The sequence below is a fragment of the Malus sylvestris genome, chromosome 15, assembly GCF_916048215.2.
Source record: "Malus sylvestris chromosome 15, drMalSylv7.2, whole genome shotgun sequence".
NCBI lineage: Eukaryota > Viridiplantae > Streptophyta > Magnoliopsida > Rosales > Rosaceae > Malus > Malus sylvestris.
In genome coordinates, this window is record NC_062274.1 from 22,461,369 (window position 1) to 22,484,540 (window position 23,172).

General features: G+C 36.8%; 4 protein-coding genes across 7 annotated transcripts; 2 read left to right on the forward strand and 2 right to left on the reverse strand.

The window, feature by feature from the left end:
- Positions 1 to 215: 215 nt before the first annotated feature.
- Positions 216 to 5,157, reverse strand: LOC126602211 (uncharacterized). Of its 4 annotated transcripts, XM_050269043.1 has the most exons (7): positions 4,675 to 5,157; positions 4,354 to 4,497; positions 3,595 to 3,699; positions 3,312 to 3,377; positions 2,147 to 2,198; positions 1,807 to 1,902; positions 216 to 383 (listed from the first exon to the last, which is right to left on the reverse strand). In XM_050269043.1, exons 3-7 carry the CDS (start codon positions 3,667 to 3,669, stop codon positions 358 to 360), a joined length of 315 nt encoding a protein of 104 aa, XP_050125000.1. In that variant the 5' UTR covers positions 3,670 to 3,699; positions 4,354 to 4,497; positions 4,675 to 5,157; the 3' UTR covers positions 216 to 357. The 4 variants fall into 4 exon arrangements, 3 of the variants coding, with proteins under 3 accessions (XP_050125000.1, XP_050124998.1, XP_050124999.1); XM_050269041.1 differs by lacking the exon at positions 216 to 383 and having other exon boundaries at positions 1,297 to 1,902; XR_007616027.1 differs by lacking the exons at positions 216 to 383; positions 3,312 to 3,377 and having other exon boundaries at positions 1,297 to 1,902.
- Positions 5,158 to 7,051: 1,894 nt separating this feature from the next.
- Positions 7,052 to 10,583, forward strand: LOC126604217 (zinc finger protein GAI-ASSOCIATED FACTOR 1-like). Its single transcript, XM_050271376.1, has 4 exons — positions 7,052 to 7,803; positions 7,911 to 8,307; positions 8,414 to 8,697; positions 9,169 to 10,583. Exons 1-4 carry the CDS (start codon positions 7,680 to 7,682, stop codon positions 9,936 to 9,938), a joined length of 1,575 nt encoding a protein of 524 aa, XP_050127333.1. The 5' UTR covers positions 7,052 to 7,679; the 3' UTR covers positions 9,939 to 10,583.
- A 7,533-nt stretch (positions 10,584 to 18,116) lies between these two features.
- LOC126605625 (probable protein phosphatase 2C 55) lies at positions 18,117 to 19,348 on the forward strand. The gene is made up of 2 exons (XM_050273039.1): positions 18,117 to 18,544; positions 18,865 to 19,348. Exons 1-2 carry the CDS (start codon positions 18,493 to 18,495, stop codon positions 19,224 to 19,226), a joined length of 414 nt encoding a protein of 137 aa, XP_050128996.1. The 5' UTR covers positions 18,117 to 18,492; the 3' UTR covers positions 19,227 to 19,348.
- A 358-nt stretch (positions 19,349 to 19,706) lies between these two features.
- On the reverse strand, positions 19,707 to 22,943 carry LOC126605624 (vicilin-like seed storage protein At2g18540). Its single transcript, XM_050273038.1, has 5 exons — positions 22,583 to 22,943; positions 21,618 to 21,796; positions 21,418 to 21,498; positions 21,003 to 21,299; positions 19,707 to 20,911 (listed from the first exon to the last, which is right to left on the reverse strand). Exons 1-5 carry the CDS (start codon positions 22,887 to 22,889, stop codon positions 19,850 to 19,852), a joined length of 1,926 nt encoding a protein of 641 aa, XP_050128995.1. The 5' UTR covers positions 22,890 to 22,943; the 3' UTR covers positions 19,707 to 19,849.
- Between the last annotated feature and the right edge of the window lie 229 nt (positions 22,944 to 23,172).

A 23,172-nucleotide genomic window follows, 5' to 3' on the forward strand; every position in this document is an offset into this window, starting at 1 on the left:
CAGCTTTTTCACATAAGTACAATTTTGTTTAGAATTTTAATTTTTCACGACTTCTCCTGGGCATTTCTTTTTTTTTTCTTTTCCTATATGCCTATATTTATGCATTTATTATCCATCTCTATGCATTTTTTTTATTGTTTGTTATAATTTTTACTTTTTTGTGCGAATATAGTAGATTACTAGAAATAGTACCCGCGCGTTGATGCGGGATTAGAAACTGTATGAAAAATTATGATTCAAAGGGATAAAAGATTGTTACAGAAAGTTAACGTTATTTGGATCGAAAGATGTTTAAGCTTTTTGAAATAATTTTTACATGAAGAGGAGAAATTGGGTGAATCAAGCTCTTGGAACTCTTCAAACAACTTTCTGAATAGCATGACCTGCAATGATTGAGTAAGAAAAGTTGGTAAAAGATAGTGTAAGAGTATTATAAACAAAATTATATTATTGGAACCACTTTATAGAAGGTTGGTAGTCTTCTGATATATTCACTTGTAGTTTCAAAACCAATAAAAGAATGCAAAACATAATATATATACACAGAAAACTAAAAAAACTGAAATATGTGAAGATACTAAAAACCGAAAAAGGTTTGAATTCCTATGTTTCAAAATGAAGGAAAATCTTAACTGGCTTCTTTGGTTGTTACAACTAAAAGATTTTAGTATTATTAAACAATATTTATTGAGGAAGATGAAAAAGAAGGAAAAAAAAAATCTGTTACGTAAATTGGTTTGTGAAACATAGACAGATTTCTGTCTTTAATGTAGTTGGAGGATTTAAAAGGTCAGGTTGAACAACCAAAAAAAAATACACACACACACACATATGTAGGGGTAGACAGGCAATGAGTTCATATGTATCTCATGATGCAATTTTATGCAAAGAGTTCAGCCTCTCACTTTCATCAGCATAATCAAGGCTCAATCTGATGCAATTTTAGTAAATGCAAACACCAATATCAACGAAAGAAAAGAAAATAAATAAAGAACAAAGAATTTTATGTTAAAATTATACAATAATTTATAGACAAATCAATGAGAATTTTATGTTAAAATTATACAATAACTTATAGACAAATCAATGTATTAAAAGCGTGAGGTATGGGCGAGGCGTCCAAGGGATAGCTCAGCCTAGGCGTGAGACGAAGCCTCACGGGACCTAAATTTTTTAATATATACACTAAGCGTACACATATATTATAAATACATATACACACACACGCATATATATATATATATATATATATATATATATATATATATATATTATATTATATATATAATATAAATGATGAAAAGCACAATGAGCACACATATAACAATGCACGCAGACAACACACACATCCATTATATAAAAAAATAAAAATAAAAAAAAGGCAGAGAGATGATAGTGCAAGGAAGAGGTATGAGGTAGTTAAAACCTTACCCAAAATTTGGGTTTGGGAGTTATAAAAAAAAAAAAAAAAAACCCTGAGGCGCGCCTAGGCGGCTCTGGCGATGCCTTCCGATGCCTTTCGCCCACTCCCTCAAAACAGAGGCGGCAACCCTCAAGCCCAGCCTCACAGGGCACCTAGGCACGCCCTGAGGCGAGCCTTTTAAAACATTGAGATAAATTGAGAATGCAGGAATTAAAATTAGCAAAAATCTATGGACAAACATCAGTTAAACTACTGTAACAACATAGTAACACAGTGAATATGGAAATTCATGCACCATCTGACAAAACCAATTTGAACTGTTCAGTTTAGTAAGAAAAATAGGGATTTTTGAAAATCAAAATTGGTATAGATTGGTAACTTACTCCTAAGTTTCTCCAGAGTGATACATTCAGACTTGGAACAGCTCACAAATTTATATGTTCTCAACATCTCACACAACCATCTCTCAAGGAAAATCCCTACAACAATTCAGAAAATGGTTAGAGTGGATACCTATGACTTTTCTTATAACAACTTGACAGGTCCAAACCCAAACTGTGTCATTTTCCTAAAGGATATTCCAATTTCTCAATATCTTGAATCTAACTACATTTCTCCACACCAAATCGGCACATATGAGAAACCAAAAAAGAGCCTTAAGGGGGAAGAAAGAAAAAAGAAACAAAAGAAAGGTATTGTTCGACTCCTACAGTAATGATTTACCTTTTGTTTGGGCAAAAGTTTCCCATTTTGTTGGAGGTTTTGGCATTGGCAGCTGTAGAAAACAAAAGGATATGTGGCAGTCAGACGTTTATGCTAAGAATACATTAGCAACTCTTAAATCGGTTACAAAAAAAAATAAAAAATAAAAAAATAAAAAATAAAAACAGCAACATCAACAGCCTTCTTGCATACATTAACATTTTTGTGAACCATGATAGGAATCGTAAATCGGTAGCATGACAAAAAAGGATCACCAAAAATCTCGACAATTACCTAAAACTACCATTCCACTTCTTTTCAATTGTGAAGCATACATGTATTCACTATCAAATGCTTATATACATGATCGAACCTATCAAAAACACGTCGTTGGAAAATCGTAAACTAAAACGAATGACTTACATGCTTCTATCTCTGTACTACATGCAATGAATGTATAGCTTGGATACTAGACTTGCTCCTAGCTCAAGCTGTTTCCAAAGAAGGAAAATTTAACATTATTTTGCAATAAATTACAAAGAGTGTCTTGCACACCTCTCCATGCTGTAGAAGAAAATAAAAACAGCGAACCAATGATGCACGATGTTAAAATCGTGGGACAAAATCAAAAGGTAATATCCAGAGAACACGTGGTGACACTGTTGATCTATAGTGTGCAGACTGAATTGCCCTTCAATTCTTATCAATCACAAACAAAAATCTTTTAAACGACAACCATACAAGAAATGAAGCTAGTACATCACAGACAACTACACATGCATGAATATTCAATCAGTACCCGCATCCAAAACTGTACATGCATGAATATTTTTCCATTCCAGCTAGTACATCACAGACAACCTTACAGGAAATACAGAGATGAAATAAGAAAGCTGATTCCAGTAGATCATGCATTGATTTGTACGTAAGACAACTTTGAAGCATTAACCGCAATGAAGTAAAACAAAAAAGTACTACTGCACATCACAGGTTGGCAAAAAAAACACATAAGAATGACATAGAAAGATCCAAAGGCACATTTAATTTGGTTTCTTCAAAACCAGTGAAAAGGACCCTTAAATCAAATTGAATTCAACAAAATCCTAACACAATGAAGCTCCATTTAAAGACCCATCACTGATAAAAATTATCTTTAGGTAAACTGGGTATGAATGAAGCTACCGACCTTCGCCGGACATGTGTTCAAAAGTGGAAGAATTTGAGATGTGATTAGGGTGGAAAATGGGCAGTGCTGTGGAGATAGAAAGCAAAACCAAATTAATCAAAAACAGATCTTCCAATTTTCAGTACTACTAAACTTCACTGTTTTAATTAACATTCTTGTTTTTGCTATGTTTGTTAATGTTAAAATTAAAAGATGATTCAAGTTAAAACCTGCAACATAACTATTTGTTTAATTAGAACATGAATCAAAGCTAACTGTTGCGATTCATGTTTAGATACTTTACCTTGGCGAAGGTCCCTTCCAACCTCAATACTTTCCCACTTTCCTCACCATCATCTCCCAACCTTGCACTCATCATTCATGTTATGTGAAAAGCTCATTCTAACTTCTGCAGTAAGTCACAAAAAAAATGAAAAAAAAATATTATACAAAAAAAGTTGGTGAGAATAAAAAAAGAACCAATTGGAGAGATGAATAAAAAAAACCAATTGGAGAGATGAATAACCATTCTAACCAATCAGGAAAAGATACTTTTAAATCCAAGAAAAAAAAAACTTGAGAGAAGTTAAAAAAAAAAAAAAGACATTATTTCAATCATTTTCCAGTATTTCAATTGAGAAAATATTATTAAAAATCGCAACTTTCTCATAAAACTACAAATATTTTACAAATTTCATCACCTAGCACAACAAAGACACCATAACTTTTTTTATTTAAAAAATTCCCACAGATTCAACTTTCACACTATAGAAAACACAACTTTCACAGTATTAAAAAAATATTCTTATAGAAAAGGCTCAAATGAAAAAATTGAATTTTTTTAACTTGAGCGTGCTTCTGGGTTATGGAGAACTTCGGGAAGCACTTCCAAGCGTTTCTCAGGTTGTTTTTAATAAAAATATAAACTTGTTCATAATAAAAGCACTTCTAGCAAAAGTTTTTCCTAGAGAAAAAGTTTTCCAAACGGGCTCCAAACAACAATATGAGAGAGAGAGAGAGAGAGAGAGAGAGAGAGAGAGAGAGAGAGAGAGAGAGATCATACATAGAAGCAAATCCATGAGGAGTTTTGAGAGAAGGCTCATGGTACTTTTCCTCAATGATCCCAACAATGACATCAGAACCCGCCACCCATTTATCATCAAAGCTCACCATAAGAACCTTCCCCTCTGGATTCACTTCCGTAAACCTACAAATCACCAACAAAAACCCCAAACCCAATTCCTCAGACACTCCAAAAAAAACACAACAAAATCCGTTAAAAGTACAAAAATCACATATTTCCAAAACCCATAAATTTAAACAAAATTTTTTACAAAAGCATGAAAAATTACTAAAAACCTAGAAATTTGAACCAGACGTTTACCTGAAATACTTGATGTGAAGAGCAGCCGTTTGAGACCAACCTCGAGGCCGACCATTGCCGGAATCGTCGAAATCATCGCCGTACGACACTTTCTATTAAGTGTGTCACAGAGATAAAAGTGAGAGAAAAGAGAGAGAAGGGAGAAAGAAGAGTTGATGAGGGTTTGGCTATGGTTGGCTTGTGGCTTGAGAGTTTTAAGGTTGCAGAGAGAGAGCGAAGAGTGAAAGTGAAGAGAGGAGGAAGAAGAACGTACCGGAAGCAAATGGAACGTATGGGAAGCAAATGGAAAGACCCGACTTTTTCTGTCTCCTTCCTAAAAGCGATGAACGACACGTGCAAATCAGGCAGAAATGAAATAAAAGAACCAAGCAAGGGAAAAAAAGGAAGAACACTGTTTTTTATGTTGGGTTTTAGTATATGTATAATTTATAAAAAAAATTGTCAGATTTTATTATTTAGAAGATCCAACACATAATAAATAATTTTTTTGATTATATAGTTACGTCTAGTTACCTATAATATGGACACATTTAGTTTTATAATGGATTTGATTTTTTGTATTTCTCGGTACATTTGGAATGTAAATGTACCAAAATGGTTATCTGATAGAGACATTTGATTTTGTGGTACATTTGGGATTTTTTGTTCATTTGGTCTTTTGGTACATTTAGAATCTAAACGTACCAAAATGGTTACCTGACAATGGGCACATTTGGATTTATGGTACCTTTGAAATTTTGGTACATTTTGTTTCTCTTTATATTTGAAATCTAAACGTACCAAAAGGGTTACATAATAATGGGTACATTTGAAATCTAAACGTACCAACAGTTGATACTTTTGTTTTCAAATGTACCATAAGTTTTAAGTATATTTTTATATATCTTTACGTGAAAAAAAATATGTATTGAAGACTTTTATTGAGACATTTTTAATAGAAAGATAATTTTTTTTAAATACTGATAATAAGGAAATGAGGAATTAGTTAATTAATTTTTTATTTTATTTTATTAAAAAATTATCGTTTAATGCGTAGAAGGGGATTGACGAAATTAAATTCCTATATTATAGGCAATTAGTTGCTAAGCTACCTTAAGTTTCTATATAAATGCATTTAAATTAATGATATGGAAATTAAATAAATAGAAAATTATTTAAGTGACAATTGATCAAAGCACCTTAATCAAATCTTTAAAATGAATGAATGTTTAATCTAACAACTATAGAAAAGATGTAGGGCATTCTAATTTTCCCTTTTTTTTTAACATGTAATGTCATGCATGCACTTACAAATTCATTACAATGTCATATATTCGTTAAACAACCAGTTAATTAACCGTTAAATGAAAATGTGTCAATTATGAGTCTAACATTTTTACTGATGTGATGTTAAATTTGTGTCGCGTGAACAAACTTTATATTAAATCTAAGAGAACTTTAACGAAAAGCTGTTGTTACTGTTCATTTAATGAAAAACCATATTTTTATATTAAAAAATCAATCTTGGTAATATTCACTTTACATTTTTTTTTTATTCTGATCGTTAAAACTCAAAATGTTTAAATTTTTTTCTTTAGTTTTCTTTAAATCTAATGGTTGTGTGTTTCGTTTTTATCTCTTCTTCTTTTCCCTTCGTTCAATGCGATCAAATCTAATCTCTAGAGAGTATAAAGAGGTGTGGGAGGTGGAAGCAATGATATTCAAAGTTTGCATGAGGTTGGATTATATCGCCCTGCAATTTCTGGGAAAAAGAACAAGCCACGTGTCATCCTTTAAATCCAACGTGTAAACCAGTAAACCCAGAAAATATAAAACAGTAGAAAAAAGAGCAGTAATTGCACATGGTGCGGCCTACAAAACCCAACAATGTGTCCAGATCAGAAGGGGGTGAGAACACCAATCAAGACAAAAGTTGTTTGACTTTTATGAAATCAAAGCAGCGGTCGTCGATCAAAACGCATTCAAGCACTGGACTAAACGACAAACCCCATCGACCCCTCGTCCGACAGTGTGCCTAAGAACGCCCAAATTCCGACACGTGGAATGGATTAGCCTCCGTGTCTGTAATTAGAATCTTGAACAAGTCATGGCCTACTCAGATTAATCCCATACTTTCCACTAATTAAACTCGATTAAACATCTATTTTATTTAAAACCTGTTATTGGAACTCAAGATATTATTTACAGGAAGAGGTGAGAGAGTGGGTGAGCTTCACAATAAACGAGCCATTATATGATTCATATTCGTATTTAGTATCTCTCACTTAGAAATAGAGAGAAGTAAAATTATACCGTAATAACGTCATTTTTTATATAAAGTTCGAAGTATAAAAAAGTTTTGAAAGTGGCAATAACAATTTTTATTTATTTATCACTTTTTCAGTTTCTCTCTCTCTCTCCTGAAAAGTCGGTGAGAAAAGCAGCAGATAAAAAACTTTGCCTTCTCTCTCTCCCCTCTCAATCTCGTTGTGTTCTTTAGCGGTCTTATAAAAACCCTGCAACTTTGTTCTGGTTCTGGTTCTGGTTTCTATTAAGCTGAAATCTCAATAGGGTTTTTTCAAACGGTAGTCAGTCAGCTGAGAAACCAGCTGAAAATTTTGGGTTTGGTCAATTTTTGAGACCTGGATCGAATTTTGACTCTAGTAAAATTTGGGGTTTTTTTTCTTCTTCGTCCACAGAAATCTCTGAGCTGAGTGAGAAACTTTTATTTTACAGTCTGGGGTTTCTAAATGATTGTGTTTTCTGGGGTAATGTAAGCTTTGGTCAGAGATCCATCACGACAGAGCTGGTAGGTGGGCATAGAAAAACAAGAGGGGACCCTGACTGGTAGATGAGAGAGAGATGAAATCAAAGCCCTAGAAAATGAATAATTTGTATCTAAAAACAGTTCCTTAGAGTTCCTACCCAAGTGGTAGATTTTTGCTTTTTGTCCTGTAGATTGAAGTTTAAAAAAAAAAAAAAGAAGAGAGAGAGAGAGAGAGAGAGAAATCAAAATCTCAGCTCTGATGCCGACCGACCTAGATAATTCCCCTACAGCTTCAGGCGAAGCTAGCGTTTCCTCCTCCGGCAACCAAACCGCTCCGCCCAAACCCGCCACCAAGAAAAAAAGAAACTTGCCAGGAATGCCAGGTAGCTCAAAAAACAAATTACCATTTTTTTCTTCAGATTTTTCTTAAACTTTGTTCGGATTACTGATTGGATTTCTGGGTTAATTTGACTTTTGGGTTTTGTTGCAGATCCAGATGCAGAAGTGATTGCTCTGTCGCCGAAGACCCTTTTGGCGACGAACCGATTCGTCTGTGAAATTTGCAGCAAAGGGTTTCAGAGGGATCAGAATCTGCAGCTTCATCGGCGCGGCCATAATCTGCCGTGGAAGCTGCGGCAGAGGTCGAGCAAAGAGGTGAAGAAGCGAGTCTACGTCTGCCCGGAGGCCTCCTGTGTTCACCACGATCCGTCTAGAGCTTTGGGTGATCTTACTGGGATCAAAAAGCACTTTTGTAGAAAGCACGGGGAGAAGAAGTGGAAATGCGATAAGTGCTCAAAGAAGTATGCGGTTCAGTCGGATTGGAAGGCTCATTCCAAGATTTGTGGCACCCGAGAGTACAAATGTGATTGTGGGACTTTGTTCTCAAGGTTTGCTAATTAATAGAGTTTCGATTTTGTCTTAGGATTTTATGTCTTTTTAGACTACATTGTTGGGTTTTTGGATTTGTTGGTGAAGTCTTTTTTGTGTTTGAAGGAGGGACAGCTTCATAACTCACAGGGCTTTTTGCGATGCTTTGGCTGAGGAGAGCGCCAGAGTCCCCACCACCACCAGCGCCACGGCTGCCGCCACCACAGCCGTCGCCACAGCAGTGAATTTGAATTCAGAGTCAGACCCAAGAGCTCAATCTGTTAATTCACCTCCACAACCACTGCCGTCACCGCCTCCGCCGGCCGCAGCTCCACCCCAGCCTACAACTTCATCAGTTCCATCCCAGTCAGCTGGTGTGCTATCTTCATCCCCGCCTACACAAAGTCCAGGTAACACATGTCCCAAATTGGAAAATTTTCAATCTTTTCAGTTGGGTTTTGTCGGATGTGTTTTTAGCCTGAAAACAAACAACAAAATCTATGTTGTTTTTAATTGTCGTTGTTTTATTATGTTGTGTGTCTCTTGCTATGGATCTTGGAGTTTAGTATTTTTTGTCTGTTATGCAATTTGTTTTCAGCTGGGATTGTAATCGATCACTGTATTGGTAAATTGATCAAAGATTTGAGGGGATTTAACAAATTAATTAAAAATTAAGCTTCCTGGAGATTTTGTATTAAACTTTAGTGATTCAAAAGCCAAAAAGGGAAGAGTAAGTGGGTTTAAAGAAAGGACGCCATTATTGATCCTCCTTTTTCTTCAAAAGTTCTTTCATATAGAAAGGTATTAACTTTCTATGCCTGCATTTTTAACTTTTAAATGACCCCTTTAATTTACATCCTTTTCTCCTTCTGTTGATGTAGTGAGAGAGTTGCCAGAAAATCCCACGCAAGTTGTAGAAGCAGTGCCGGCTGTGGCGGGTAGAAAGGGGAATTGTAGCAGCAGCACAAGCAGCAATGGCAGTACAAGCAGTGGTGTGTTTGCAAGTTTATTTGCTTCCTCAACAACTTCGTCGAGCTTGCAACCTCCTCAACAGCCTGCATTTACTGACTTAATTCGAGCCATGGGGCATCCAGATCAATCAACCAACCTAGCTCCATCTTCTTCAATGGAGCCCATTTCTCTTGGCCTCTCAACCAGCCATGGATCCTCAATTTTCGAGTCTGCAGGGCAGGAGCGTAGGCAATATGCTCCTCCACCACAACCGGCTATGTCTGCGACAGCACTGCTTCAGAAAGCTGCTCAAATGGGCGCAGCAGCAACCAATGCATCATTGCTTCGTGGGTTTGGCATTATGTCATCCTCAACGTCTTCCACGCAACAAGAGAGTATGCAGTGGAATCAAAGGCCGGCAGAACCAGATAATGTCTCAGTTGCTGCAGGGCTTGGACTTGGTCTTCCTTGTGACGGAGGTTCGGGATGGAAGGAACTAATGATGGGAAGTCCTCCAATGTTCGGTCCAAAGCAAACCACACTCGATCTTTTGGGATTGGGAATGGCCGCTGGTAATAACCCCAGTAGTGGCCTATCAGCCCTAATCACATCAATTGGTGGCGGTCTAGATGTAGCTGCTGCAGCTGCATCCTATGGAGGTGGAGAATATAGCGGTAAGGACTTGGCAAGAAGCTCATGAAACTGGACAACTAAAGAAGTCGTTTTCTTTCATTTGACTTGAGGAAGGGGTAGACAAGATGCAGGTTGATCTCGTAAATGGAAAAATCGATGATGTTGAAGAATGAAGCAAGAAATACATAACTAAATAAAAGATTAGCCTTCATAGGCATGGAGGTCAGCATTCCTTTTTAATGTTCTCCTGCCTCGGTGACTAGGGCGAAAACGACCTTGTCTTGCCGGTGTAGACTTTGTCGCAACCTAAGTCCGAAGATTGTTCAGGTTTCGTCCGGCTTCTGTTTAAATTGGGGGTTTTAGCATAGGCTTCTATGTATGTACGTCACTTTCTGTAAGCTTCAGGTGGATTTGGTGAATGAATATGCGTACCTACTACTGCATACGTTCTGTAATTTTGTCAAGTTTGTATAGCTAAGCCTGGTGATGAAAGGCTAAGTGGATGGATTTTACCAATTTGGGTTTACAGCACTAGGCCAGGTAGAGGTGGATGGGATGGGGGACATTGTAAATTACTGTTTGATTACCCTGTTTTTTAGGTTTTCTACACTTGGTCAAACTTCCAATTTCCTCCACTTTGTAGTTCGTATGTACAACTAAATTAAATTATTATATTTTCTTGTATATTTAATGAATTTTCTTTTGGTTGGCATGTTGGTTGCTGTTGGTGAAAGATGTTGGACAGTAGAATTTCACATTGGGCGTATGACAATGATATACAATTAATATATGTGGGTTCGTTTTTTAATATCACCGAGATTTTTTTGTAATAAAAGTCAACACTTAGTAATAAGTGATTAAGTTGGAACAATGTCGATGGTGATGGTGGTGTGTCATGCTGGGCTATAAAGTTTATCACGAGGAGTTCCAATAGTTCATGGTATGAGATGTTACGCTAACAATGGCAACATGCTTTGTAAGTTGTTCTCGTTCAACAGTGTCATCATGCTTTGTAAGCTCTTGTTAGCGCACAACGGGATGAGACTTGGGATTTTAATGACTACGAGAAATTACAAGAAATTTGTGCCAGTGTGCGGTTTTCCATAATTGTTTGAACGCGTCTAACATGGTCCCCAAAGACAAAAATTAAATGGCGTCTTTAATATCTTGAAATGGTCCTGTGTTGTGTACAGTGTATATAGTAGGATCTTTATCTATTTCATATTAAATTCAAGTTCAATTCTTATGTGTAATCGAGTAAATATTTTTAATTCTATCTCGAGAGATTATTCTATACTTCTGTTGAACCTTTGAATTCTAGAATTTATCCTTTAATTGTGACAAAATCTTGGTTTCACTTGTAAATCACATGAAACAAGAGTTTTGCTATTTCGATTTACATTCCTCAAACATTCACTTGACTTTAGAACATAAAATCAGTCACTTTTTTCTTCGATGTTTATAAAGTTTTTCAATCAGCAACACCAATGACATTGAGGAGAAGAAGAAAAAAAAAATCAAATTGAACACATATAAATAAATAAATAAATAAATAAATAAATAAATATATATATATATATATATATATATATATTTTGTTGGGGAGAGAGTCAATATCTTGATGTTTGAATAGAAGTTGATCGCGACTGTCCAAACTCCAATGTCATCCTTCTACCACATTTCTCCTTAATTAGCAAATACAAGAATTTAAAATTTTGAATTGTTTTAGAGAGAATGGGGTATTAATAAATATTTTCTTATTAAAATAAAATTAAAAAGAAGAACAAGAAGATTTATTGACATATAAATTCTACCTTGAACTACCAATACTTTATGTTGATACCATACCTATAATTTGTCAACCACATCTTTTGCCTGCAATGTAAGGAATAGATCACTAAAATATTTAAAACAATATATATATATATATAGATTTGGATGGATTAAACTTTGTATAATCTAGGTTGTCAACCTTTGCCTGCTTTACTAATATACACAAGATTCTGACCTTTTCTTCTTTTAGATTTTTTAATTAAAAAGTTATCTTTAGAATGTTGTTATGAGCACTCTAAAAAAAAAAAAAATCATTTCTTACTTATTTAGTGCATGAAGAAAAAAGAATGAACTTTTTTCAGTGCTAATAACCGTTTTTTGGAATATATATTAGCTCAATATAGTTTCGAGTGTGAACAAGACATGCTTTGATTTGAAGAAATGTTTGAAGTAATTCTAATTTTACTCTTTATTTATAAGATTTGGTTGAAAGGCCCAACAAAATCTTATTTACACATGCTCACTCTTATGTTTTCTTTTCTTTTGGACAAACCTTCTCCTTTCCTTGTTTTTAGGGTGGATGTGGTCGCATTAAATCTATGAGAGCAAATTTCCGCCATGGATTGAATTGACGAAAACATGCACACACAAAGAAAAGAGAGAAAACGAAGTTAGACTAATACCGGTGAATCGACAATGACTTCTGTAAGGAGCATGAAATGGTCAACTCGCACTGAAATTTGAAGTGAAGTGGTGGTTTCGCTTGCTTGTGATAATTCTCCGCCTGGTAAAAGCATAAGGAAGATGATAAGTAATTCGAGAATCGAATTTACACGACTTGGTCGTAGCCGATTTGGAATCAACTTTGGTTCGGTGGGTGCATGGTGTGGGCGATAGAGTGAGGTGTTGAGCTCTGAATGGTGGAGATATTAGTGATTTGAGTGCCAAGAACAGATGTTGTGCCCAACCCCCCATAAAATATTGAGGAGTAGGGTGGGATTGGAGTTGTGACAACCCGTCACTATATTTACAATTTTATTAATTTAAAAAACATGATTTGACGAGAATGCCCTAGAGGCAAAGTTTTGACTTTTGTTGACCTTTATGGCTTCGTCACCATCATGGTGTCGGCTAGTACAACTCAATTCGAAGTCCAAGTGGACATTCCAGGTAAGAGTGTGTCAGCAGTGATAGTCAAAAAATGCAAACAAAGATTTTTCAATTTGTAGTGTTTTTTTATAATTTTTTTTTATGATTTTAAAATTTTTGGTGGGCCAAATGCCTGCTACATCATCTTTTTTAATGCTAGACCAAAACCATCTCTAACCCTTGGCCTAAAACCTAAAATTTTTAGCCCAGAAAATTTGGGTTTTAACCCAGAAACTGTTTTTCTGCTCCAACCCTTATGGCCTAAAATTTTAGCACCAGATTATTAAAGAATGAATTTAGGCTATTTTTTTAAAATTAACTTTAAAGAAAATTATGTAAACTATCCTAAATAAATTTTATGAACATTTTAACCTAAAAATATTTAAATTTCGATAAACATTGAAAACTCGCTAAACCAACACATGAAACTCATGAAACACTATAGAAGAATATGAAACAGATGATAGAGATGTATAAACACAAGACACATGAGCAAACACGTGGTTTTGGAAGATGGTAGAAAGAAAAATTAGAAGAATTGTAGGAGAAAAGTGAGTTTTGTGTGGATGTTTCAACAAATATATAGGTATTTATAGAGTTTTTGGGTGACTTTTGAGTTAAATAATTTTTTATAATTATTTTAACCATTGACTTTAAATTTGGGCCATTAGATTTTTTTTGTTATTGTGACGACTTGTCCCTAATTTTATGTTTTTACAAATTTTAAAAGCGTGATTTTACGAAAATGCCCTTAGAGGCGAGGGTATTGACTTTCGTTAATCAACGTATAGTAAGGTGTATGAAATATTCCTTTAGCGTATTCCTGAAGTACTCGACAATACGGGCTCGTAGGCGCAAGCAGAAGAGGATTTGGAGTTACGATTAAAGTTTTACGAAATTGTAAACCCGAGAAGTACTTTTATTTTAGTTACTATATATATATATATTCTTTTATCTTTATATTATTATCTTTTAGTTATTTTAATGTTGGAAAAAAAATGAGGGGGGAAGGCTGCCTGATAGCAGCAAGAGAAAGAATGGAGAGTTTCAGGAGGAAAAAAGAGGGGAGATGGTGGCGAATCAGGAGAGGAGAGAGGAAGAAGGACGATCAATCAGAAGAGAGAGAAATGAGGGAAATAAGGAAAAGGAGAGAAGAAGAAAAAGGGGGGAGAATCAGGTATTAGCCAACCCGCGCGACCCGGTTTTGACCCGAAGCTATATCCGGCGGTTTTCTATCATTTTTCAGAACCCAGACGGTGGCGTTGAGGGCCTTATGGTGGCGATCTACCATTCATGAAGCAAACTCATTCGATCACCACCCATTATCAACTCACTTGAACCCAGGAACAAAGCCCAATCAAGTTTTGGGGCGTTGGAGTTCAATTGAGGTTGAATTAAAGTGCACCCCACTTAGGGTTGCCGACGGGTTTTGGGGAAATTGGGACTTTTTTTCCGGCCAAATTGGCCTTAGTTATAGGTATGAAAGTTGCTCCACTCATTGAGATCTTTATTTCTGTGAAATTTGAGAATTTTTAGAAATAGTTGAATTTTTCGGCAAGTTGGGGTGGCAAACCGCCACCCGCGGCGACGCGTAGCCAGGGGACCGTCGATGCTACTATTAGGCTAAATTAGATGCCTTGAGTTCAGTTATGGTAATTGTATGGTGTAGGTTGATTGTTGGAACCTAAATTCTCTACATTACATTAATAGGTCATTATATGAATAGACGATCCAACCGTTGGATCGTCACCAAACTTTAATATGTTATAGTACTTAATATTTGAGGAGCCTGGGAATTTATGGATCGGGAATACGACTCACGGATCTTCCCGAATTGGATTTGTAAGTTAATAAAATAAAATGTTAACCGCCATTTGGTTTTGGCAATTGGCGGAGATTCGACCGTTGGATCGTAATGGAACTTTAGCATGTTGTTTTAGAAGTATAATGTGTATCTTTGGAAGTAACGGATTGGAAATCCGTGATGCGGATCTTCCGGATCGAACTACGTGGGGATGTGTTTTATGTAAATTATGTATTCTATCGGTAAGAACTCTGAGATGTGATTTGATAATTGTTCTAGACGACAATGGTTCGTGATGTCTCGATATTCATGCTAGGGAGTCTTAGTGCGGACCTAAGGTAAGTGGGTCTTTTCCTTTCTATCGTGTGTGTGTGTATATATATATATATGATTGATAATTCCACAAACGGTTATAAATTGATTATTGCATATAATTACTATGAATGCTTTGAAGTACTAATATGAACTACGAATGGCTTGATCCCTGTTTAGGGTACGTAGGCAGTCTAACGAGCCGTTAGATGCAACCATACCATAAATGAGACTAAATAATTGAGACAATAGCATTGTTTGGGAAATTGTGCCATGTGAGTGATATTGGTGGAAAATGTGAGATTTAACCTTATGATTTAGTGATTGGATGTGGTCATAAATCATCATGTGAAGGATCGAGAAATTGAAGTAAAGAATCATAAGTATTGATAGTTAAACTAGTGTTTAGTTGAGCTTGCCACCGATAATTACTCTCGAAAATTAATAGTTCGGGAGTAGGGGTTATAGATTGTGCATTTTACACCACATTATATATATATATATATATATGGAAGTACTACGATATGGTTAAGTTTTGGATTTGCATCAAGGCATGTCCATAAGTATATTATTGCGCAAAATTATTGTGAATGCTTTAAAGTATGAAGGTGAACGCATGATGCTCAGATAAGTTCAAGTGAGCATATGTTGTGAAATGTGGGATGCATGGTTATGATTACATTTTATTTGGAACGATTGAGTGATGGCATAACTATATTATGTTTTAAGCAACTTCGACATTGTCGTACAAGTTGTCTATAAGTCGTACATGCCATATTAGATGCATTTAGAGCTCATAACCCTGCACCCTAGTGTTAGTGCTCTCCTTTTGAACTCCTTTTGAGCGTATATTACGTGGTTTAAAACTAGACATGTTCGTGATCTAAACCCATCTAATTTCATGTAATTCCATTGAGTATTGATATGTCAAAATCATACTCAAACTTGAGTCCCGAAATTGCCAGACAACAGCAAATACTAGGTTCCAGTTTTGAGACTCTATTTTGTAATTTGCATAACTTTCAACTTAGAACTCCATTATCTACAAATCTTTTTATGCTTCTAAAGTACACAAAACAAGCTTTGAAACCCATGTAAGTTTGCATCAACCGATATAGTTTTGGGTGTTCAAAATCAGGTTTAATCTTGGTTGATTGAAACTGCTTTTCTGCAACTTTTGTGGAGAGGGAGGTTTTTGCCTTTGCAATATTTGTTTTTCTCTTAGTTTTAATTCTAATTTACTAATGCATATTGAGTTTGTGGCTAAACCACATTGTATGGTTATGTGTTGGGTTTCAAAGACCCATTTTCTTATACAATTATAAGCTCAATGATTTAATGTATCGGTGCATTTATACCTATTGAAACACAAAAATCACCTATGGTTAAGAATTATTTCCATTCAAACGTATTGGCAGTGATGAAGTTATTATAGATCAACCAAAATGGCATTTGAATTGGGTGCTGTTAAATTAGTAATTCCAAGTACTTTGACTAGAATTAAAGTTTATGTCATGCATTTAGTAATGTCTTATATTTGTGAAAATGAAATTGGTCATGTTGAAGCATCCGTGTACCAGTGACTAAGAACAATGCTTAGGAATCTAGTTAGGGGAAATGCGACAGACAATTACGGAGTTTGATTATACTAAACTTCATGGAATCTTATATTATTGTTTATCTCATTGGTTGATTACTCTTGTTGGGTGCTACTTGATCGTGTGCATAATTGGATGACTTGGATGATAATTGAATTATTGCTTTTGTTGGATGTCTATTGGTGGGATTATGGCTTGCTTTGATATGAGATGGATTTCGTATTAGACTTTGTAAAACGTGAGGTATGTTAGGGAACTACGAATGGTTTGATCCCTGTTTAGGGTACATAGGCAGTTTAACGAGAATGTTAGATGCAGCCATAAAGTATACAAAAAATTACTATGCAATTTGATTCTTGAGTTGTGCTTTGCCCATATCCTGGAGGCGGGGTGTGTTAGAGATATGAGTATTTGGTGACGTCACGTGTTGATCCTGAACGTATGTCGAGATCGGGGCGTGACAAACAATCCATTTGAATATGAGCTGTTGATCAACCAAAAGAGCTGTTGGGCTCAAATTTATTGGCAGACAAGTGGAAGACACACCCATGTGGATGGGGGCTCCACCACTAATCATGGCCTAAATCCTGGCCTAAATCTGACTTTTTTTTAGGTTTTATGTTCAAATTAGAACTTGGGTTGGAATGAATTAATGGGAATAGAAGGGGAATAGAAGGAGAATTATAGGTTTTAGGTCGTGGATTGGAGTTGGCATAAAAGAAGTATGATTTTGGGAGAAAAATGAGACAAAAGAAAATTAAAGATAACATAAGGTTAATAAAGTGAGTATAACATGTCAAATTTGACATTACGCGCCTACCAGCTGGGCTCCTAACCCGCAACTCTCTCTCTCTCTCTCTCCCCCTCTCCCTCTGCGCCCCCCCCCCCCCCTCTCTCTCCCTCCCCCTGAATTCTCCTAAAGCATAACGCCAACATACAACCCAAAGGCACAGATTTGTGGATAACGAAGCTCCGAGGATACAATCCAAATTGACCAAAATAACACCTTGGAGCTTCGTCTATCAAATTTTCTTCCTGGTCGGATTCAGTTCCAGCATCGGTTTTGCCCAGCTCGAAAAGGGTGCGTTTTTCTGGTTATCCTCTCAACTGGTTTTACATTCCATAGCAGCAATGTTCTCATGCTTCAAAGTTCGAATTTTCGATTGGTTTTGATATAGGTACCTTGTCTTATTGCTCAGAAATCAATTTTTGAGATAATATTGTTTCGTGCTAACATAAATTTGTAGAGGTGATTTGGAAAAATTGCATAATTCTGGTAAAATAATAAAATTTAAGGGAATATTTAAGCATTGTTATTGTGCATGTAGCTAAAAGCTCACACCTTTTGTGATGAAATTCAAATTTTTGTTACCGTTTTTACAGGTTTAAGAGCCATACGCCTCGGTCCGGAAGTTGAACAATCTTAAAAGCAGTAGGTTTTAGGTTAATGTGGTAAATTAGATGTTCTGTGACTGTCAGTGATGAGGCATTATCTCCGATACCATACTTTGGGAGGGTAATTGAATCAAGGGTGTTTTACATAAGGAGCTAAAATGTGGCCCGGGATACTTCCCAAGGTGAACACTACTGTATGTTCTAGTATTTGGAGAGTGATAAGCAGGAGCTGGCTAGGAGATTTGAAAACTTTACTACCTTGTCGTGGAAAATTGTTGTCACGGAGTTCAGGGTTGTCTTGTAGTGTACCGTATGCAACCCTTTTGATATCAGACGCAACTAGATATAGTTCCAGTCCTCCTGCGTAAGGGAAAATCTATGGCTGCTTCAAGTTCGACACCTGTCTTTGGTGACGTTTATGTTGATGAATTAATTTCAAGTTGCAGGAATTCATTTGACTTATCAAAACCTAGAGGTGTTTATTTTAGTGATAGACGGCAGAGCAGTTTACTGAAACCTAGCTTTGAGGGATATCCAGACGTCATCTTCCTTATGCAACGCTACTGGTGCTGTTCATAATTTGACATTTGATGGCAACTCTAATGATGAACAACCAGCAAACTCTACCATTTTGTCTGACCAGTATGTGCTCTATCTGTTGTTTACTTTGCCTATTTCATTGTTTAGCCATTTACTCAGCACTCGTAGATTTCTTTTTTTGTTTAGAATGGAATTAAGGGTTATCTTCTGTGCACGCTTACTTGTTAATTGATGTATGTAAAACAATATGAATAGCAAACACAATTGATTAGTGTTTACTTAATTTGAGTTGGGGTTATAGCACTGTCTCAAGCCAATGTAGGCAATTTATGTCCTCAGCGCTATGTATTAGATTGGAAGACACTTTCACAAGTCACATCTATAAGATTTACAGAACAGTATATTCCTTGGTTTCATTTCAGACAGACCAAAAGCTCTGAAGCTACTTTCAGGATCATGTTACCTGCCACATCCTGATAAGGAGGCGACAGGAGGAGAGGATGCCCATTTCATTTGTGAAGATGCACAAGCAATTGGTGTAGCAGATGGTGTGGGTGGATGGGCAGATGTTGGTGTCAATGCTGGATTCTTTTCACGTGAACTTATGTCTCATTCTGTAAGGGCAATTCAAGAGGAACCTGAGGGTTGCTTTAACCCCGCCAGGGTGTTAGAGAAGGCCTGCTCATGTACCAAAGCAAAGGGTTCCTCAACAGCTTGCATTATTGGCCTTACGGAAAAGGTTTGGTTTTTCATTTTGACTAACCTTTCCTGCAGACCTCTATAATTTGTCGGGATGCTTTTCCAATTTTGACCATGTTATGAAAGATGTGATCTGGTTTGTGGAGACAATCATATGCATCATACTACTGACATATATGGACATAAATGATATTGGCGTTTAGTATATATCCGTTACTATACGCAAATCAGGGTTGGAAATACGTCAAGGAAGAACATAAATACTTTCTTTAATTGTAAGACGCTATAGAACGATTCAAGAGTCTTGTTACAGTCATAGACTATACCTGAAAACAACACATATCTTAGGATTCTCGAGTACTTTCTTCATAATTGTTTGCCTGTGGCTGGTGTAGCAGTTCTACAGGGTTTGGTCGGTTTGCCTCCAGCATTTTGCAATTCTGTTGCAAGTGCAGCCCTCTATAATTGAATGCGGTTCATAATTGTATTTATGGAATTATTGCAAGTATTGATAATCTTCCAGAAGTAGTGGGCTGCAGTCTTCCATGTACTTTTGCACTTAGTATGTTGAATTGCAAGCTTTACTTATATATAGCAAAACTTCAAATATAAAAGCCAGCACAAGACATTATTCTATGAACAAAACATGCAGCAGACCAAAACTCAAGAGACAGAACAGCCGAGCTAACTGGAGAAACTAGATCTCAGTTAAATCTTCAAGACACTCAGATATCTCCTTCCCTCCTCCGCGTCGAAGCCTCCGCCTCCTCCCTCTTGCTCTGTTTGTTCTCCTCTTCCTTGCCCTTCTTCTTGTTGTCTCTGAGCCTCTTCCCGCTCCCTCCGCTCGTCTTCCTCTCGTCTTTTCCACTCCTCTTGTTGCCTCCTCTCCCTCTCTCTTTTTTCCTGTTGTCTTCTTTCATCATCTCCTTGCCTGCCCTCTTTTTCTTGTTGTCTACCCTCCTCTTCTCGCTCCCTTGCCGCTTCTCGTTCTTCTCTCTCCCTTGCCGCCTCTTGCTCTTCTTGCTCCTTTGGGGCTTGCTCCTCTTGCTGTTTTGCCACTTGCTCTTCTCGCTCCCTTGCGGCTTGCTCCTCTCGCTCCCTCACGGTTTGCTCCCCTCTCTCCCTCGCTGCTTGCTCTTCTCGCTCTCTTGTGGCCTCCTCTTCTTCTCGTTTCCTTGCTTCCTCCTCCCTCTTTCTCTCTTCCTCTTGTGTCTCTCTCTCCTCTTCCTCCCTCTTCTTAGCTTCCTCGTCCTCCCTCTTTCTCTCTTGTTTCTCCTGCTCTCTCTTTCGAGCCTCCTCTTCCTCCCTCTTCTTAGCTTCCTCTTCCTCCCTCTCCTTTTTAATCTCTTCCAACATCACTTTCTCCTCTTCTTCAGCACAAGAAGTACAATCTATTATAAACGACTCGGGCTGCACAGACAGAAGTTGATCAATCGTTGTGTTGGTAACATTAAACGATGCTGCCAAGACCTGTTTGTCCAAAGTCTGCAGAACCGAGTATTTTCCAGCCAAAAACTGAGGATTGTTTTTCTTTTCTGTCGTGCTGAACCCCATGAACACAAGAGAGTTATTGTTAAATGACATCTGAGCCATTGGATGGAACCTAGGCACAGCAAATACATCTCCTTCATGAACCCTAAACCGCATGTTTCTGCATTCCGATTTCTTCACTGCGGTGCTTGAACAAACCACCCTAACCATCCCTTGCCCTTGTAGTACTATTGCTATCTCAGTTGCCCTTGGATTCCAATGAGGTCCCATCATTGACCCCTTCGATGAAAAAAAAAAAAAACCCACATTGTTAAAATTAAAACATTCAATTAACTACACACTTCAATTTAACAATAGATCAAAGACAGACCTTTGTCAAATTCACCATGAAAAGACCAATGTTTGATCCCTTTAACAAGTTGGAGGTTTTTTTGTTCACAGTTAGGCTCCAACCGTTGCAATTCTCGAAATCTGGTTCCTCGTCGAAAATATTATACGTTGTTGTCTTCTTCTTACTGTTGAATGCAATGCCATCATTGCCTAGTAGAAACGTTTTCAGGAATCGAGCCTCCAAATCCCAGAAAGTTTCTTTCTTTGTTGGAATTGCATGCACAATGGCAGATTGGTCTGTTCCATTTACTATTGATTCTATCACTTCCTCAGAGACCTAATAATCAACCACCATTTTGCATTAAATTAAAAAAATTAGATTAAAATTTACAATTATTTCTGATGACACAGTGAGAACTTCCCATTGTTTGATTCTGGGTTGGACTGGGTCATACCTTGAAGGCTGACCGAAGCAATTTCGGATCAAACCCTCGGACTATGTCCCTAATGCTGGAGTATGCCCCTACTGCTGGATCCTGCACACGTTTTGTCAACAGAAACAAGAAATTTTTGACAAAAAATGGATGAAAATGTCCAAAAGATTTATGGTAAACTAGGAAAGTAAAGAAAAAGGATCAGAAATAGGTCTTCTTACATATAAGTCATCATCAGAGTTGCTTGCAAAGATTGCATTAATTCTCAGCTTCGGGCGCTCAGTCTCTAAGTTACTTTGTACATAGAAAACAGTGCCTGGGTCTAGTCTATAGAGATCACCTCTCTTTATATCCACCCTTCTAATTTCATCATCATCAGTCCAACTCAACCTCCCACTCCCTAAAATCCAACAAAACAACAAAAACCCCAACTAAGATAAAAATAAAATGTAATTGAAATAACGATAAAAACTATTTGTACACACAAAACTGACATAGTTGTTGATACACTCTCTAATAGAAATCGGTTATGCTATTATGTGGGTCTGATCTATATTATAGTGTGTCACTTTTATGTGAACTTTGGGCGTACAAATAGCATTAGCCTTAAAACAAATATATAGGCTCAAAATAAAGGAATTCAGATGCTGTCATTAGATTCATAGTTGGACAACAAGCATTTTTGATTGTGAATTTTGACCATTTGTCGAGGTTTCAGATATCCATAGTATGCATTTGTTAGACCGTGATTTGGACCATTCATCAATGTTTCAGATTTACATCCAACAGACAGACATTTTTCAAGATGGTGAAATACGGGAACAAAAATGAGATACCAGGTTTTAAACCAGATATATTGTGTAGACCATATGATATAGCTTTCTATTCTTTCTTTGATGATTAAAAGAAGGAATTCAACCATCAATCACCACGTTATGTGTACAAAAGATAGTTTAATTAGGTGGTCAATCTAGCATCACTCATATCTCATATATAATATATATATATATATATATATATATATATATATATTTCAGATTCACAATAGAGTAGCATAAGCATTTTTCAATGCACCAATGAAAAAATAGTAAATATAAGTTTGAGATTCACAATCAGACAACATAAACAATTCTCTAACATCACCACAGTCTGTCTCCGAATAACCATGTGATGGAATACATGTTACCTGTGTTGACATAGAAAACCATGTCTGCATGGAGAAGCACCGGAAGGAAGAGCGAGTCGGGTTCCAAAGTGATGAACTGGATATGGTAAGGCCTCCCGTGTCCATCATTCACATCAACGGACCAGACCTCTCCATACTCAGTTGAAACCAGTGAACGCCGTTGATTTATATTCACCAGAGACCCAGCCGGAGCACCACCGCCACCGTCTGAACCACATTCACATTCATTTTTCAGTGCATTTGCTGCATGGAAAGACACAGCAACAGAAAGCAGAAAGAAGAAGAAGATGTGAGCTTTTTTCAACATTCTTTTTTATGGATGTAGTGATGGATTTGCATTGCAGTGAAAAGGGGGGGGGGGGGTGTCTAAATAGAAGAAAATTGGGTTCAGATAAACGAGAGAGTCGGCGTTCCAATCCGGAAAGAGAGAAAAGAACAAGTGCTAACGTTGTCTGTTTGCATGGGCACGTGGCTGTTGATCGAGGCCGGTGGCATGTGATCAGGTCTTTTGTCTGCCCGTGGAGACCATGCAGTTTTGAACACTGACTTTCGTAACCGAAATTCGGGGGGACTCAAACAGATTTTTGATA